The 18165-nt window shown below is 40.2% G+C and overlaps 2 protein-coding genes across 3 annotated transcripts in view; one reads left to right on the forward strand and one right to left on the reverse strand.

The window, feature by feature from the left end:
- Positions 1-18165, reverse strand: part of smc6 (structural maintenance of chromosomes 6) — a 27488-nt gene continuing 9323 nt past the window's right edge. Inside the window, exons 1-28 of one of the 2 annotated variants that reach the window (XM_030719569.1) lie at positions 17084-17210; positions 16398-16448; positions 16132-16292; positions 15923-16034; positions 14504-14609; positions 14242-14378; positions 13781-13842; positions 13619-13699; positions 13401-13502; positions 13003-13122; positions 12715-12810; positions 12403-12549; positions 12223-12311; positions 11958-12128; positions 11695-11873; positions 10052-10253; positions 9835-9949; positions 9558-9718; positions 9225-9360; positions 7053-7133; positions 6782-6952; positions 6537-6674; positions 6197-6342; positions 3344-3469; positions 3148-3253; positions 2703-2855; positions 2529-2626; positions 1-2264 (exon numbers count right to left, since the gene is read on the reverse strand). In XM_030719569.1, coding sequence (XP_030575429.1) covers positions 2180-2264; positions 2529-2626; positions 2703-2855; positions 3148-3253; positions 3344-3469; positions 6197-6342; positions 6537-6674; positions 6782-6952; positions 7053-7133; positions 9225-9360; positions 9558-9718; positions 9835-9949; positions 10052-10253; positions 11695-11873; positions 11958-12128; positions 12223-12311; positions 12403-12549; positions 12715-12810; positions 13003-13122; positions 13401-13502; positions 13619-13699; positions 13781-13842; positions 14242-14378; positions 14504-14609; positions 15923-16034; positions 16132-16292; positions 16398-16416 — 3300 coding nt within the window. In that variant the 5' untranslated portion in view covers positions 16417-16448; positions 17084-17210 and the 3' untranslated portion in view covers positions 1-2179. Of the gene's footprint in view, positions 2265-2528; positions 2627-2702; positions 2856-3147; positions 3254-3343; positions 3470-6196; positions 6343-6536; positions 6675-6781; positions 6953-7052; positions 7134-9224; positions 9361-9557; positions 9719-9834; positions 9950-10051; positions 10254-11694; positions 11874-11957; positions 12129-12222; positions 12312-12402; positions 12550-12714; positions 12811-13002; positions 13123-13400; positions 13503-13618; positions 13700-13780; positions 13843-14241; positions 14379-14503; positions 14610-15922; positions 16035-16131; positions 16293-16397; positions 16449-17083; positions 17211-18165 lie in introns of those variants that run through there. The other variant, XM_030719570.1, reaches the window with a different exon arrangement.
- The window catches only part of tdrd6b (tudor domain containing 6b), an 8494-nt gene continuing 7914 nt past the window's right edge, over positions 17586-18165 (forward strand). Inside the window, exon 1 of the mRNA XM_030719573.1 lies at positions 17586-17656. The gene's annotated coding sequence lies outside the window, so the exon portion shown is untranslated. The remainder of the gene's footprint in view (positions 17657-18165) is intronic.

The raw sequence follows: 18165 nt of genomic DNA on the forward strand, positions 1-18165 counted from the left end.
AAAACTTTTAAAACTTTAAAAAAATAAAAATAAAAACCCACCACGCAGACATACTGTGGTACATTTCAAGCTTGCGAAAAATCAGCTGGATGTTCAACAACACTTTTGTTCTGTGGACAGATGAGACGAATGTTGAACTTTTTGGCAAAAATCTGCAATGCTACAGTCACGGTAAAAAGAAAGCACACCCTCTTTAAAGTCCTTAAATTTACAAACAGGGCATAATAAAAAAAATAATCTATCCAAAAATTAGGTAAATACAACCTCAGATGGACTACAAAATGTGACACATTACACCGTGTCATCACTTATTTCACAAAAATTAAGCCAAAATGCAGAAGCAGTATGTGAAAAACCTAAGCACACTTACTGCTTCCACAGGAAATTAAAGGGCAAGTAACACCGAGGTGCTGCTAATCAAATGCACTTGATTAACAAGTGTGAGTACCTATATAAAAGAAGTTTTGTTAGTTTACAGATCTGGAGCATTCAGGTTTGTTAACACAATGCCACAGAGGAAAGACATCAGCAATGAACTTAGAGAAACAACTCTTGATGCTCATCAATCTGGGACGTGTTGTAAGGCCATTTCCAAACAATCTGAAGTCCATCATTTTACAATGAGGAAGATTATTCACAAGACGAAAACAATCAAGACAGCTGCCAATCTTCCCAGCAGTGCATGTCCCTGAAAATTCACCTCAAGTTCAGATTGTCTGGCCATAATGCACAGAAAAAACAAGCACAGCATATCAGCACAAACACCCCATACTGACTGTCAAGCACAGTAGTGGAGGGGTGATGATTCGGGCTTGTTCTGCAACCACAGGACCTGAGTCCACCATGAATTCCTCCATATACCAATGTATTCTACAGTCAAATGTGAGGCAGGACAGTGATCCCAAGCACAGCAGCAAGTCTAGAACAGAATGGCTGAAAAAGAATCAAAGTGTTGCAATGGCTCACTCAAAGTCCAGACCTCAACCTGATGCTGTGGCAAGGACCTTAAGAGAACCAAACATAAACAAATGCCTGCAAACGTCAATGAACTGAAGCAACACTGTAAAGAACACTGTAAACTCCACGATGATGTGAGAGACTGATTGTCATACAGAAAACGATTCCTTCAATTTATTGCTGCTAAAAGTGGTTCTAAAAGCTACCGAATCGTGACATGTGCTTAGTTTTTCACACATTGCTTTTACATTTTGGCTTTGTTTTTGTTAAATGAATAATGACAGTGTGTAAAGTGTCATGTGTTGTTGTTCATCTGATTTTCATCTAAGTTTAAGACCCAGTAAGGGCTAGATACTTTCTTTTATTACACTATAGGAACAAAAGTACAAAAGGCCACCTATACACTCTACCTATAGGAGCTTCTCAGCCATGAAGCTCCCAGCACACAGTTTCTGTGCTGACATTAATGCCAGAGAACGTTTGGAACTCTGCAGTTATTGAGAAGGCAGAGTGTTGGCAACTTTGATGCACTATGCACCTCAGCACTCAGCAACTTTACAGCTGACTTCCTGTGATTTCTAAAAACTTCCACTTTGCAACAATACCACTTGCAGCTGATCGTGGAATATCTAGGAGAGAAGAAATTTCGCAAATGAGACGGTGCAAGAGTGGCATCCTATTACAATATCACACTTGAATTAAGTGAGCTCTTCAGAACAACCCAGAGCCTGGACACTGTAGCAAGAAATTTTAAGCCAATCAGCAACAGTTGATAAAGAAAACTGTGTTTTGTAATGAGTCAGAGTTTTTCCCTTAATCCAACTGCTGTGCTGTATGCTGAAGACTGTTGTTGAGTCAAAACATCCCATAAATATTAATGCACTGAAACTAATTTGTAGGAAGCAGAGGCCCAAAAATACTTCATCACTGTACATGTTTCATGAGCAGCTACAGAAAATGTCTAACAGAGGTTCTATGCATCAGTAAATGACTAAATTCAAAGGTTCACTTACTTTTATCCAGCATGTTGTGAGTGATTGTTCAGCAAGACATGAAAGATAGAGGTGTTTACTTTAGCCAGAAACCAACTGTGACTTAAGTTCACACCACATTTAGAGTAATTAAATGTAGGCATCCTGGTAAGTCCAAAGGGTTCATAAAAGTTTTCTTGTAACTGTATACAGTAATGCCCGTTAACATTCATTCACTGAAGTCGCTCAGTTTAAGCATCATCTTCTGTTTGACCCCGCTGTCTCTCTGGATCCCGCAGCTGGTGGATTTTGATGAGGTCTGACTTGGGTAGATTGCTGAAAAACACAAACCATTTGATCAATTATTAGAAATTATTGACACAGCACAGGTCATTTTTAGTGATTAAAAGATTAAAAGATTGACAGCAGGAGGTTTAGGAAGAATGCATTTAAAATCCAAAACAAAAACGAGTTCAGAAACAGTGACAACAACAAAAAATCTACAATTCTTTCAAAAGGTTGCATCAGCCTGCACAGACAAAACAGAAGTAACACATGAACGTCAAAGGATATCAAGACAAACATCGTAAAAGGCATTACCTGGTGTTCAGGGGAGTAATGAAGATAAACTGTCGAAGATGCTGCCGCTCTGACAGCTCCAGAAGGAGATCTAGACAGATTCTTCGATTGTGCATATCCTGCAAGGAAAGAATTAAGGCAACTGTTAGTTTTTACACCGGTTACATGCAACTATTATGTTTTCTGTGCACTCACCATGTAGACGTCAAACTCGTCGAGACATCTGAAGGGGGACTCTGTGATCTCCCACAGCGAAAGCATGAAGCAAACAGTGGAGAAAGAACGCTCACCACCAGACAAAGACCTCAAGTCGCTCACACCATCTTCGTCCCTCCCTGGAGGCTTTACCTTTGGTGTCAGACAAGGTTGAGTTTTAGTTATATAAATTGAACTAGAGAGGAGATAACGTGAACTTGAATCAAGGACTTAAATGCTTAAGCCACCAGATTGAACTTTAAAAGCATCTTTCTTTAAAATCAAAGTGCATACTTTTAAACAAAGCCATTAAAAAAATGTCTTTTTGTTTTTAATATATTATGTGATGCAATTAATTATCTCAAAATATATATAACCATTTCACACAATATGTGCTGTAATGCAACAAGCTTTTCTAGCAAAACAAATAAAGAAACACACGTACCATGATTGAAAGTGTCTCATTGTTGTGATCAAAAATCATAGATCCACAGCAGTTCATCTTTATCAGGAAGTTATTGAAGTATAACTTACATCTGACAGAGAGGGACCTTCAGGAAAAACAGACAAAAAGCACAATTTTTCCAACACCAATTAAATCATTATACTATATTTTTAAAACTTGCAAGATTGTTACTTACCTACGCATTATTTTGTATCTGTTCTGCCTGTCTGACATGATGTTATCCAGACGATCGATGAACCTCCGCAAATCCCTTACTTGGTTGGTTTTCTCTCTGTAGAGGGCGAGGGCCTCGGCGTACTCCCTAATGAGGTCAGAGGGAAGAAATTGGCATAGCCTAAATTCTTCTCAAATCAGCTGTCAGTGTGCACATGTAAAATGAGGACATGAGAATATTTAGTGATGGCTAACAGGGAGATCTGATTAATCCATACAGGAGAAGAAACAGAAGCAGATGAGCTGAAAAGCTTTGTGGAGATAACAAAGTTGAAGGAAAATAGAGGGCTCTTTAAAGACATCTTCTAACTAAAAAAATACAAGTTAGGCTATAGCAAACTAAGTTAGGGACTGCTAGGCTAATGAGCTAAGAGAGTCACATATGCTGGGTACAAGTGAGAGGTTTAGATGATGTCTGTACCTTAAAACAGTGCAAATACAACTGAAGTCGTGTATTTAAAGTCTTACTTGTTTTAAATATATGCATGTATAACTGGTATTTAATGTACTCTCAACATTCTCAGTAAAAGTGCCAGTATGCTTGATCATCTTCTTCTTTTAGCGGTTTCCTTAAAAAGCTCACCACAGCAGATCATCTCTCTCCCCATCTCACCCCATCCCCAGCAGCCTCCTGTGCCACACCAACCCTCTGCATGCCCTTCTTCATGACATCCATGAACCTCCTCTGTGCTCTTCTTTTTTCCTCCTGACTGGCAGCTCCATTTTCACGGTCATTTGTCCAAAATATTCACAACCCCTCCACTGCACACATCTCAGTCTTGTCTCTAAACTCTTCAACATGAGCTGTCCCTCTGATATAATCATTTCTAATCCTGTCTATTCACTCCCAATTAAACTCTTAACATCTTCAACCCTGCCACCTCCAGCTCCACCTCCTGTCTTTTGAACAGTGCAACCACCTCGAAAACCACAGATCGCAGGTCTCACTACCACCTTGTAAATCTTCCCTTTCACTCTTGCTTCCTACCCTTCTCTCATAAATCCCCTCTGACACTCACCTCCACTCTGGACATCTGCACTCTTTTCTTCACCTCTTGTGCACTGTCTGCTGCTTTGGATGGTCAACTCCAGGTATTTAAACTCATCTACCTTCACTGCATTTGCTCCTTGAATCTTCACCATTCCACCTGTCTCCTTCTCTTTCACACACATGCTCTGTCTTGCTTCTACTGACTTTTACCCCTCTTCTCTCCAGAGCATACCTCCACCTCTCGGGGCTCTCTGTCATCTGCTCACTACAGATCACAATGTTGGCTGCAAACATCATTGTCCATGGACACTCCTGCCTGACCTCATTTGTCAACCTGTCCACCAAGAATGAGCTCAGAGCTGATCCCTGATGTAATCCCACCCCCACCTTGAACCCATCTGTCACTCCTACCGCATGCCTCACTATTGTCTCGATGTCCGCATACTGTCCTGGCACCACCCTCACATACTTCTCTGCCACTCCTGACTTCCTTATACTCCTTCTGAAATCATCTATACACATCACATCTGTAGTGCTCTTTCTCAGCATGAAAAAATGCAACTCTCCTTAACCCCACTTGAACAACTTTCCCATAGCTTCATGATGTGGCTGATCAGCTTTATCCCTCTAATAGTTACTATAGCTCTGCACATCACCTTTGTTAATGACCCAAATAAGGGTAATACTCCTATACCTAATTATATTACTGTTATTACTGCTGCATAAATGTTTTAGCGGTCAATTGTTGTAGCTGGTTGAGGTGGAGGTATTGTTTTTTTTTTAGTATTTTAGATACTGTTGGATAGTTTAATCAAAAACAGTGTATTGCTTTATCCAGTACACTAGCACAAATCCATAATAAAGTCTAGATTTACAATGCCAGTAGTGTTCCACTTGTCATAGGTGTTAATAAAACAATTAATTCCCATGGTGCATTCAGGTGTGCTTCTAATATTACACCCACTACAGCTATGTAAATGAAGACAAAATACCAAATACAAAAATACCATTTACTATCAGGTAAGACACCGCCTTTAAACACATCAGTAATTGTCATATAATTCAATGCAATGCAATGTTGCACCAGATTAATGCAGAGCCATTTTGCACCATGTGCATCACAGACATTGATGAGTCTGTGGTGCTGCACATATGCGCTTTAACACACTGGCATGGGAGCGAATGTGCACAGGAGACCAAGGGGTCTATTGTTTTCTTTCTGTGCTACTGCTGCACTGAGATTTTCCGTTCTTTGTGGATTTAACTGAATTCAACAAGATAGAAGATTTTGACTGATGTCTGAACACCCTACACCAGTCCAACATAGTGCATTACTGTAAACTTTGCCATAGTAATGCAAACTATACAGTTTAGAAATACAGTTTATTTGGTGAGCTGTTTGAAACATTTGAAGTTGCCTCTAAATTATATATATTACTCTGTTTGTGCCTGAATTGTTCTGGTCCACTGTAACCCCTGAAAATAGCTAATAGTTCATTTAGGCTAGCTAAGCCTGCATGTCAGCTAAGGTAAAGATCCTTGGCTCAGTGGGGTGCCAGCTTAGGTCCACTTGGAAACTGGGATTAATAAGCACCACCAGAACGCAGGAAGTACCTCAAATCTGTTCACAGGTACAGTACTTGATTAGATTACTTTTATATACACAGTTTTCCTCTGCACTGACATGACTGATGAAAAAGCTCATTGAAAAAAAAAATCGATTTTCGACCATTTAAATGATTTCTGCCTCGAAGTCTGAGAAATTACCAATAAAAATCAGTATGTAAAGTATCAGAGAAGTCCCAGATTCTTTGAGTTTCTCACCTGACCACCTGCTCCTGCTGGCCATGGCTGCTCTCGTACACCTTGATCTTCCTCTTCAGTCGAGTGATTTCTGTGTCAATGCTCTTGGTGTTGCCTGTCATGTGCTGCCGTTCAGGACTAATCTCTGTAGCTTTTGCCGCGTATTCCTGTCATAACACCATGAGCTGTCTGTTGACTTTCTCCTCTTTGGTTGAATTCACTGAATATTAGCTGGCCTAAATAGCTAAAGTACAGCTTAATTACACTGAGTTTAATTTACATACTGTTCTATGCAACAAGCCTTTTAATACATGCAGTGAATAAATTATCTAAGAATATTATACTGAGAAAGAATTGTTACCTGTAACTCTTCTTCTCTTTGGGCGAGTTCGTTTTTCATGACTGCGATGTTGTCTTCATGAGCCTTCACTTTGTTTTCTAAAATTTTAAGGTTTCGTTCGTGCTTGGCACACTCCGTCTCCAGTTTGAGCTGTTCATCCTGTAGGTCAAAGCACAATAAGCCACAATCTCACTACCACCAGGTGTAAAGGTTTGAAACCCTGCACAAAACAAACAAGCTGTGCAACCATAAAACCTCTACTGTACCTTCAGGGGCTCCATTTCCTCAGCAAGCTGGTCAATCCGTTCTCTAACAGAAGAGTACTTGGCGTCTGAGTCTTCTGACATTTTCCGGTGATTATTGAGTTCTACCTTTGCTTCTTGAACACTTTGCTTTTCTACCTCGATTTTCTGCTGGTTCTCTTGTGCAACTTCTTCCTGCACAGTTTAAAACATTTAAAAACATTATACCTGCATAATTCATGGCAGCTTTCTGTTTTTTATGAAAGAGATAAAAAAATAAAAGCTGAAACGTCACCAGTGAGCTGATGTCATCAATTTGGTCCTCACTAGCAGTCTCCAGATCAGTTATTGACGCTTTGACTTGATTCACAGAAGCCTGCATGAAAACAAAACCACCAAATATAATCTAATGTTAAACTGAATATATGTAAAAACGAACAAAATAACCCTCCAAAACACATTAATCGCACTTGTCAGCATTGCCCTGTTAGCCACGGGAACACAGACTGTACATAAAAGATGGCTATAAAGTGGCTTATTTATTATTGCTTATTAAACTGCTATTTTTGCTGTCAATCATCTTGATGTTTTGAAACCAAATGTGACCAACACTGGCACTGAGCAGCTAGCTTGGTTAGCAAAGTGCATTGGTAAATCAGTGTGAAATTAAAAGGGATGCTAATTTTGACGAGCAGGGTAAATAAACAAACGATTCTTTGGAGAACAGTTTAAGACAACCCAATGTGCAATATCCCAAAAGGGCAGCCCCCAGCCACCTGCTACATATTGCATAACTTTAATCATTTATACAATTTAAAAGGCGTGTGTCATGGCCGGGGAGGAAACGGGCAAGGAAGGGCAAAAACGCAGGACTCCAGAGGTAACTTAAAAGGGCGTTTATTCCACCGGGGAAACACAAAAATACAAAAACCTTGGAAGGGAGGCACAGGGAGACGAAGGGCAGGCGCAGGGAACACAGGAACACAGGAACACACGGACACACAACGTCAACGACGCGACAAGGAGCATGGGAAACACAAGACTTAAATACACAGAGGGGCTGATGAGGGAAGAGGAAACAGGTGGGCACACAGGTGATTATGATTACCCTAACGGGGGGAAAGCAAAACTGAAGACAAGGAACAGACGACCATCAAAGTAAAACAGGAAGCCAGAAAGGGGGAGACAAAGACGCAGACGCAGACTAGACACCAGGAAAACATGTGGAACAAGATGACAACATAGAAACCGAGAAAATAACAAACACCAAGAAAACATAACACTGGGCCACCGGCCCAGGACATGACAGCGTGATACACATTTGTAAAATTTGCCCCCTGTACAATTGAGTTGTAGAGGGAAAATTAGCTATAGAAATCAAATCTGTTTTCTTACTAGGCTGTTTATTTCTGTTGAAATGTTTGGGCATTTTAACCTAAGAGTCTACCAGGACTGATTGACAGAACCAGCCTCATGTGGCCATTAGAGGAACTGCAGTTTCTGATTATTTTATGCTACAGTCACACTAGGAAAAACAGAAAATGGTTGCTTTGGGACCAAGTCAGTGACCACTCGTAGTCAGCTGCCACCTTCAAAGCAACTTTGGTGCATCAAAAAAACACAATAAAAAAAGAGTCAGTCTGCTATCAGTTTATGATTGAGTGGGATTAAGTCAGTCACATTCAATCACAGTGTCATAATATGGTGATTAACTGTCATAAGTCTGCAAAAACTGCAAATCCGCTGCCATCTACATGTGCACATATTCACATTAAACAGAAATTCATATTAGCTACTTATAATCAGAGTTCAGCCACAATCTCATAGGTTTGAAACAGAAATTCAGAAATCCTCTATAAATAGTAACATAGTTGCTGAAGGACAGCCATTTAACTGCAAAAAGACACAGGCTCTTGGCAAAGGCAACAGCTGACTTAAGTCCTCTATTACAAAGAGGTGCCGCAGACAGGTTGCACTCCTCTGACACAGATGAATTCAACGTGTAGGCAATCTGTCTGCATTTATAAATTAGACAGAAATTATTTGCAAACCTTCATCAATCTCTCTGAGCATAACTGCAGTCAGTCCGAGCCACAATGCAATTGCTTGGGGGAAGGGTTGCCTCCCACCAGGTGACCTGTGCTTTGTGATCGAAAGTAGTCACCCAGAGGCTGAGGGCGCTGCACGCTAAATCTCTGGGCAGCCAATCGGTCACTGCAACTACTTGTATTTGGTCCCAGAATGTGGAAAAATTCAATGCAATCACTGGGTGAGCACAGAATTTACCTACTCACAACAAGGCTGCTGTCCTATTTTTACTCTAGTGTGATTTAGTTTTCTGCTCAAATGGAAATCTGAGAGAACACAAAAAAAGAAGACTGAAAATGTAGAGAATGAAAGGAAATCTAAACAGCAGCGTTGCTCAACAGCTTCCAATGCACAAGCTGCAGGTGTATTGTTCACTGACCAGTGTTGTCTTCAGGGTCAGGATGGTGTTGTTAAGATTGCTCTCCATGTTCACAATGTCTTCGGTGACAGAGTTTACTTGGAGCTGAAACCTGGACAGCTGAGCCTGGTAATTCTCCAGGTCTGACTCCAGCATACTGTAACAAGCAGGATCACATTCATCTTAGAGCAAAACTTGTAAATATACCACATCTATAAAGTCATATGTTTAAAAAATAAATAAATACTGCTCCACAAGCACAATTTATACTAATGCAATTTCCATCTGACATAACAGTGGACAATAATAACTGAAGTATTTATTGCTGGCCTAAAATTAGTTTCCGATACTTACCTTATTTCAGTCTCAATATCTGCACCAAGATATTTTGCCATGCTGAAATCAGATGTGTAATAACGGTTTGGATACACCTGATCCCCCTCAGCAGTGAAGGCTTCACGACAGTTTTTAGGTGGACGGCCTTGCTGCATGACCCTCCTCGCTTTGTCTTTTTCCTGAGATCAAACAGAAAACACAGACCGGATGATGAAAAAACAAAACAAAAAGGAAATGCAACATCAATCCTAAAGCAACTCTCTATGTGATATCAAGGAGATCTTGAGATACTTACTCTGATTATTAGGACTGATTCTATCCCTCGCATATCAATCAGGCAGTTGATAATGACTGGGCTTGTTGCTGTGATTATGTCCAATACCGACGGGTACTCTGGATGATGTGCTTTTCTATGAAATAGCACAGCAGAGAGTGGAAACAAAATGTGTTTTAAAAACGTTTTAGAAAAATGTAGCATGAAAAATAAAAATAAAATCTCACATCATGCTGACCTTCCATGAATATTGTAAGGTTTATCAGAGAAGGGGCTGACAATAATCTGCGGCCTGTTGCCCTTTGGATAAAAGCGAGCCATCAGCTCCTCAAGGACCGCCTCATCTTTGTAGTTGTCGCAACAGAAAGCCTTCATGAAGCTCCGCAGGCAGCACTCCACAGCCACTGCTAATGAGGGATCCTTTAAACTGATACATGCCCCTGGGAAAAAACAGATTGTCAATTGTGAGAAATATAAAGAATTTTAAGTATTTAAATGAAATTATACTTGAAACATTTGAAGAAAATCAAAGCACTGAGTGCCCAAAATGAAATAAAAAAAGATGGTTACTTACAAAACTTTAGGAAACAATTAAAAAACAGAAGGTCATATGTATTTGCTTTTATTTTGCATGGTGGAAAAAATATTAGAGTTAGAGATTATATTAGAGATTAGACTTATATCTGTACGATAAATATAAAGCTGCTGCTATGAACCAGTTAGTTTAGCTTAGCATCAAGAGAGGAAACATAAATGCTATACAGATGATACATGCAGCTTGCTAACCAAGTCAGCTAATTTTAGCTGGTAAAATGGCACTCCACCCTCTGATCCAAATATAGTCACTTCTGACTGTAGAGACCAATAGGAGGCATTACAGTGGCTGTGTCCATCTTTTATATACAGACACAATGAAGGAATTAGCCATTCCTTCACTGGAATGGCTAATTTTGATAGCCATTCCAGTGAAGGCTATCAAAATTATCAAAGGGCAAGAGGCAGGGTATAACTTGGGCATGTCGCCAGGCCATCACAAGGCTAACACAGAGAGACACATTCACACCTATAACCAGGTTGAAATCCCTCCTTGGCTTTGTCGTGTGTTCCATTTGAAGTCGGAAATTGGGATTTTCAACTGGAATGCCTCCCAAAGTCCAATTTCCAGCTCAGAAAATTGAAGCATCTCCACCAACCCTGATTTAATAACCCAAGATGACAGCAGTGAATCTACACATAAATAAAACTGTAAAACTTGTAATCTATAGTGCCACTATTGTGTATTTGTGACTTCTATCCATATGCTGCAGTGGTGTTTTCAAGCACAAAAAGAAAACGAGTACTGTGCTGTACAGCTAGTGATGCATCAATGGCTCTACCTTTGCAAAGGAGCAAAATAAATACTGTTTTTATTTGCTTTTCCAACTTTTCCACTGGAACATGCTCAACTCAGGAGTGACATCACTCCCAGCTCTGACACCCGATTTTGGAGGTAAATGGAACACAGCATTGGACTGTGGGAGGAAGCTGGAGTATCCAGAGAGACCCCACACAGGCAGAGGGAGAAATTCCACCCAGAAAGGCCCCAGCCAGTAAGCAGGTTTGAACCTTGTTGCTGTGAGGTGGGAGTGCAACAGGACACGTTTTCTTCAGAGAGCTTTAGAAGTGATGGCTGATAGATGCCTCGCTTCTTCCTATTTCTGGTTTTCAGTCTCTACACTAGCCAAACTGGTTACTGGTGTTGGTTTCAAATTAACTATACAAACACTTATCAATCATCTGAAACCTCAACAAGCAGATCATATTTACTGACATGTCAAACAAAGCAAGTTTGTTAAAATCTCTGCACTAATCCAAAGAGAAAGTCATAAAAATGAGGGTTACCTATTGGACCGACAGGCCTCTTGAGGAAGCGTCCTGTAGCATAAGCCTCACTAATCGAACTCATCATGTCAGGAACCTGGTCTCCAAACCGCTTTAGTTTGTTCGATCGGCTGGCAAGCAGCTGATTCTTCCTCTTTAGTTTGGACTCATAAGAAGCCTGGACATTCCTTTCCTCGAGTCTGGGAAATACAAAGAAAGAATGATCATCAAATTTCACATCCTTAGCAATAAGTTTACATGACAGCTGATATAGTTTGTTATACCTCAGCTTGTCCCGTTCTTCCTTTCCTTTGAGAAGCGCCTGATGCTTGTTCTTGATCTCTTGATTCAGCTGCGTGCACCTATTCTCGAGCTCCACAAGCTGCTCTTTCAGTTTGCTTAAGCTCTTCTGCCGTTTTGCGTACTCTGAGTCTCCCTCACTGTTCAGACTCTTACTGAAACAAGGTAAAAAAAAAAAAGGAATTATTTAAAATAAATGCATGCACTGGAGCTATATAAAGGCCCTCTGTAACACTTTTACTCCCTTACCTTGCCTTTGCCTTGTTAATTTTCTCCTGAAGAAGGCTTTGCTCTTGTTCGGACTGTTTCAGCTTGTTTAGAGCTCGAAAATAAACGAGCTATGGGAAAAGATTGTCACATTAGCATGACTTCACATATTCAAAGCAAAAAAACCAAAAGCATGCAGATTAGCACAGATGGTTTGAGTACCTCCTGGTCCTTGTGTGCTTTGCTAATGCTCTTCACTTGCTCTTTCAGCTTCAGATTGTCCTCTGATAAAGACACTTGCTCCTCTCTCAGACTGTCAGTTTTGCTCTTGCTGAATTGAAGTTTCTTCTCCAGCTGTATGATCTTCGTCTGTGTGAAAGATACGATATTTCCAGTGGAGGATATCTACTGTAAGCACTACCATGCATTATATGATGGAAGAATTTTGAGGTTATGCAGTGATGAATGTCTGAAGTGCTCTGACATTGTAAATAGGCTTGGATAGTTAAAAGAAAAAGAACGCTTGCAACTCACCTGACAGAGGTGAAGGTTCTCCTTTGGTTTATAATTATTCTCTTCCTTTTCAATGTCCTCTTTCAACTGCTTTACGAGCTGCTCCTTCTCACTGACCTGAAAGGGATTTAAAAATACTTTTTTTTTTATTACAAGATAAACAGGACCATTAGCGAATGTTTTTTAATTCACATTTCCTTTAACTTGATTGTTTTTATTTTTCTTTCATACAGCCAGCAAATGTTGCATTAAACCCTCCTTTACAGTTTTTTGTCCTGTTTTATATGCTGATGACAGATCAGCTCTTACCAAACACCATGCCATTGCTTTCTTCAGATTCTCCAAAACAACCTTCATGTCACTGAAGGATGCAACATTTTCATATCGTTCTTTCTTCTGCAGGAACTCTTGCTTTAGGTCCTTGAGACACTGGACAAAAAAAAAAACAATTCAAAAAGGGTTTTACTTATGAGAAATTATGTGCTAGTCATAGTTAAACATGTAAGCTGCAAGTGAATAAGCTCAGAGCTGCCAAACAAAAAGGCACAAAACCAAGAGAAACCCCAAGAAACAAATGAGTTTTGAAATGCTCAAGCTGTCAGTGTAACCAGAAATAAACAACTTAAGTAATGTTCCTCAAATGGATATTTAAAGACTTGCATGACGTGAAGTATCAACAGTAAGTGGTTTACGTGATGAATACATACCTCCTCCTGTCTCTCGACCTGCTGCCGCGTGACTGTTTTAGTGTGTTTAATGTGGATGTAATCTCTCTTCATCTGTTCGAGCAAAGTCGCTTTCATGAAGAACTACAAACGACAAAAGCAGGAAAAAAAAAACACACTTATCAAAGTAAGCTTCAATGCCAATGTGACCTTTTAATCTTAAAGCTTATACTGAACTTATAGTGAAGGCACTACTGTACCTTATACTTGTCTGTTTCATTTTTTGAATGCAGGAACTGTTTGCTCATTTCTTGGCTGAGGATGGATACCGGGTTATCCAGCTGGAAGACACAAACAATATCCTGTTAAAGCATGCATCACCTGGAGGGTTTTTTAAAAAAAAAAAAAATAGCAAGAGGTACCTGGATGTTAAAATGGTCCAAAATGGCTGTTAATTCCTCCTTCTTGTTTGAGATAAGTTGTCCTAAAGCACACAAAATACAAATAAAGCTCTGTTGCACTTCTGAGTTAGGTGACTATTTTTATGCTTGAGTCAGTGTTGAGTGGCTTAAATGAAAATGGTCAGGTACAAAGACTGGACTGAAAATGAGTGAACTTGCACACTGGCAAGAACACTTCTAGGTCCTTTTATTTATAAAATGACTTTTAAAACATAAAAAGCAGTGGCTGATACAGTGCCATGTAAATAAAGTGTATGCAGGTTTATAGAGGAAAATTCCTGACTGAGAGTAAAGAATGTATACAGTGTAAGGAAGTGACAGTCTGACTGAAGTCTACACTCTCAAGTGTAGAATTTAGAGAAGGTTCTGCAAGACTTGGACCAACTTCCAGTCTTCCAGTCAGATTATCTGTGGAAAGTCACCTGATTTGCTCTTCAGCCTGCAGGTCCGGCATCCATCACTTGAGATCCGATGCTCAATGGAGATACTGTCGCCGTAAACATCCTTTTTGTAAGCATCTGGTCCTCTGTTTCTCAGTTTTACTGTTATATCTGCAGTGCTAGAAACCAGAGTGTGTTTTAACAGGATTTTAGTGCCGCTGCATTCACTAGAAAAGAAATCTGAAGCATTTTCAGCATTAAAATGATTTATTACTGAGGGACAACATTATGATCCATAACTTACTTTTCATTGGTCTTCACAAAGTCCTTAAGTGACATTGCTCTGTTCGTCACAGTGGCCTTTCCACCGAGGCCTACGATCAAAGCAGTCAGGATAGCACTTTTTCCACCTGAGGGATACGTCGGTAACAACAAGGACATGAAAGCAAATCATCTTACAGACATGGGCTGCTTGGCAGAGCTTGAACACTGTATTCAAATTATTATAAATTATCCATCCACTAGAATAAATCAGGAAGCTGTCTTTGAATAAACAAACTAATTCTTACTTAATAATTTGAATGTTTTGGTTGTTCATTTTGTATTTTAAAGTTTAATCCGCCGGGGGTGACAAGGTTTTGTTTTGAATTCAGGTCTGAAGATCTCACAAGCATGATATAGGAACTACTGGATGTCACACAGAAGCACCAGCATCTCAGCTAATAACAAACAGGCACATTGTCCACACCTTCTCATTCCTTTGCATTACACACCGAACCAGAAAGACTGTGTCCATGAGCCACAAGAAAAAAGGAGTTAATATGACCTCATTCACTTCTAAAGATGCCATAATCGTTTGCTGATAATATTATGCTTGAAGTCTCTTACTGAGCATTAGAATGGAGACTTTGAATGTGTCATGGCTGTTGGTGACAAACAGTCTGAGTATATCAGAAACTGCTGATCTACTGGGATTTTCCCCACGCAATCATCTCTAGGGTTTACAGAGAAAGATCCAAAAAAAGAGCATCTCTGAACACACAACGCATCAAACCCTGAAGCAGATGAGCTAAAGCAGCAGAAGACCACACCGGGTGCCATTCCTGTCAGCTAAGAAGAGGAAACTGAGGCTACGGTTCACACAGGCTCATCAAAACTGGACAACGGAAGATTGGAAAATGTTCCCAATTTTGGAGGGTAGGCTCAGAATTTGGTGTAAACAACATGAAAGCACGGAAAGTTCAGATCATCTCAAACTAATCCAACAGAGCACTTCTGGATGTAATGGATGAATATAGTTACATCGTGTATGTACAGCCAACGAATCTGCAGCAACTGTGTGATGCTGTCATGCTAACATGGACTCAGCACCTCATTGTCTCTATGCCACAAAGAATTGAGGCAGTTGTGAAGACAAAAGGGGCCCTACCTGACACTAGCACAGTGTAACTAATAAAGTGACTGAGGGAAAAATTCTGCAGATGAAAATAATTTGTAGTTGCATAGCTGCACTCTGTGTGTAGTGATAATTTAAAAGGTGCCATGCCCTTATTCATAATGAGGGTATGGTACTGCAATTTCAAATTGAGTATCATAAAGCACTATTGTTATCTATCTATCTAGCATAGCTGTACCCGATTTAACACACTATGCCCACTTATACGAGTTTGTAACAGACATGACACAACATCGAGGTTCATTCACGTAAAGGCGATGTTCTTACTTCCATTGTGGCCGACTATAAAATTCACATTAGGCCCAAACTGGAACGGACCGAGAGAATGGTGACACATGAAATTCTTCAGAGTGATGCTTTCAATGAGTCCAATGTCGCCCTACAAACACACACAGGAAATGATATTTAACCGTTAATATGCTGCCGAGATGTAAAGACAAACTATGTTTGATATTTCGTGTCGGGGGAATACTCACTGTAGCAGACTGAGCGAAGCCCTTGGAAAAGATCCCCTGGTGATTTGGGTTCACATCATCTGGTGTATTTTCGATACTCACAGCTGCAAGTTTACGGCTCTTGAAAGTTGTTACATCAGTGATCACTTTGCCTTTCCTCTTACTCATTTTGGAACAAGTTACTGGCAACAGAGATAACATGACAAGACAAATGAGCCACACATATATATATCTATAGCTCTGCACAGTCAGTTTAAGTGAAACTTACACTCACTTTGCAAACTCACAGGTTTTTAAAGCGTGCATTTGCAGGTTTTCATGCCTGCTGTCTGTACAACCTAAAGAAGTTGCAGAAAAACATAACTTATTTTTTAAACATTTCAAATTTAGCAGATTTGACCACCCTAAACAAGTCACCTTAGTTCCTTATTCAAATCTGTTATCAGAAGTGTAAATATATGTCAGACACCCTCCAGTGAAACATGCAACAGCAAAAAAAAAAAAAAGCATAGATAAGCTTGTACAGTGATTAAAAAAAAGGGGTGTTTATCATAGTGTAAGCATGTAAAAAAGAAATAAATGAGCCTTTTGTCTTGAAGTCAGGAAGCCGCCGCCTGAACCAGCAAGCTCAGCGGCAATACAAACAGGTGATCTACAATGCAACATGGAGCTAAACATTTTGTTTCCAAATGTAACTCTGTGCAACTCCACATGCTTACACACAGCAAGTCAGCCAAGCTATGCTGTATCGAGTCACAGGGAACTGGACCTGCTGCGTTTCCCTCCGCTGCAACATTTAAGAGCCCCTGAGCTCAGTGAAAACACTGTTTCCAAAACTGCACACCAAAGTACAGCATTGCTCTTTGTCTAACAACCTCCGAGAACCCAGCCACCCACAAAACGCTTCAAACTTCCGCTAAATTTCAGCTCCTTTTGGATCAGAAACAATACGAGCGTTTAAGACGTCGCCTACCATTGCACGATCTCGTGTGAAGCCTTCAAAAATATTATTGTCATGGGTAGACGGTACGCCGCTTTACGACTTCCTGGTCGTACGGTGTGACTGCGTGGAAAGCGAGCTGCAGCCGTGACAGTTGTGGGTGTGATTTCGCTTCCAAACGCGGAACCCAGAGCGTGCTGCGTGATTGGCTCAGCACCCACCTGTGCGCGTGCGTGGGTGTGTACGTGTCCAATTTGAACAATTTTCGTGTTTTATTTTGTTTTGTGTTTTTGGCTGAAATATTAAACGCCGGGGGGGCGGGGAGGAAGGAAGAAGACTGGAGGAGGGGGCTTTAAACTGTGCTGCATGTGCAGCTTGCCCCCTGCTGACACATTTTAAACTTTGTTTTATTGAAAAAAATAAAATAACATACAAAAATAAAAGCAAAATACCAACCGACTTCTGTTGGACCGTTGAATTTACTTCTTATCGAAGCCTTTAAAAGGGGGGGGTGAGTACACGCCTCTCCACCTTTCTCCTCCTACCGGATCCCAGTTCAGTTTAACGACAGGAACAAGATGCGACGCTTGGCCTGCTGCAGACATGGTGAGAAAAGAGATTGTGCCGAATATACCTGTAACACGTTCGAAAAGGCACGCAAACTAGACTAAAGAACAGCAACAAGCACTTCTGGAAATCTACAGTACTGTGCAAGTCTTGAGCACCCCTCATTTTTATATTTTGTTTCCGATGAACCCGTCGGAAACAAAATATAAAAATGAGGGGTTTTTTTTAAACGGAGACACGCTGACGTGAATCATTCAAGCAGAAAAAAGGCACCTAACTCAAAGGATGAGCCAGTGTTGTGTAGTCTGCATATAACAAACAACTTAAAGAACCGATCTTAAATATATTTTTAGGCACTACCTGTTGCAAAAACAGAATTCACTCCTATTTCTTAAGTTGAAACTACAAAAAAGGGCCAAGGATGACTCAGTTTGACAGGCATAAAGTGGTATTTTTGCACCAAAAAGGTGATTCCTAAATAGATGTTTGCTGAAAACTTGGCATATTTCTGAATGGTGTGCAGTGTTGTTGAAATTTAGGGAAGTGGA

This window comes from Archocentrus centrarchus, chromosome 22 (genome assembly GCF_007364275.1).
Source record: "Archocentrus centrarchus isolate MPI-CPG fArcCen1 chromosome 22, fArcCen1, whole genome shotgun sequence".
In the NCBI taxonomy this organism is placed as follows: domain Eukaryota; kingdom Metazoa; phylum Chordata; class Actinopteri; order Cichliformes; family Cichlidae; genus Archocentrus; species Archocentrus centrarchus.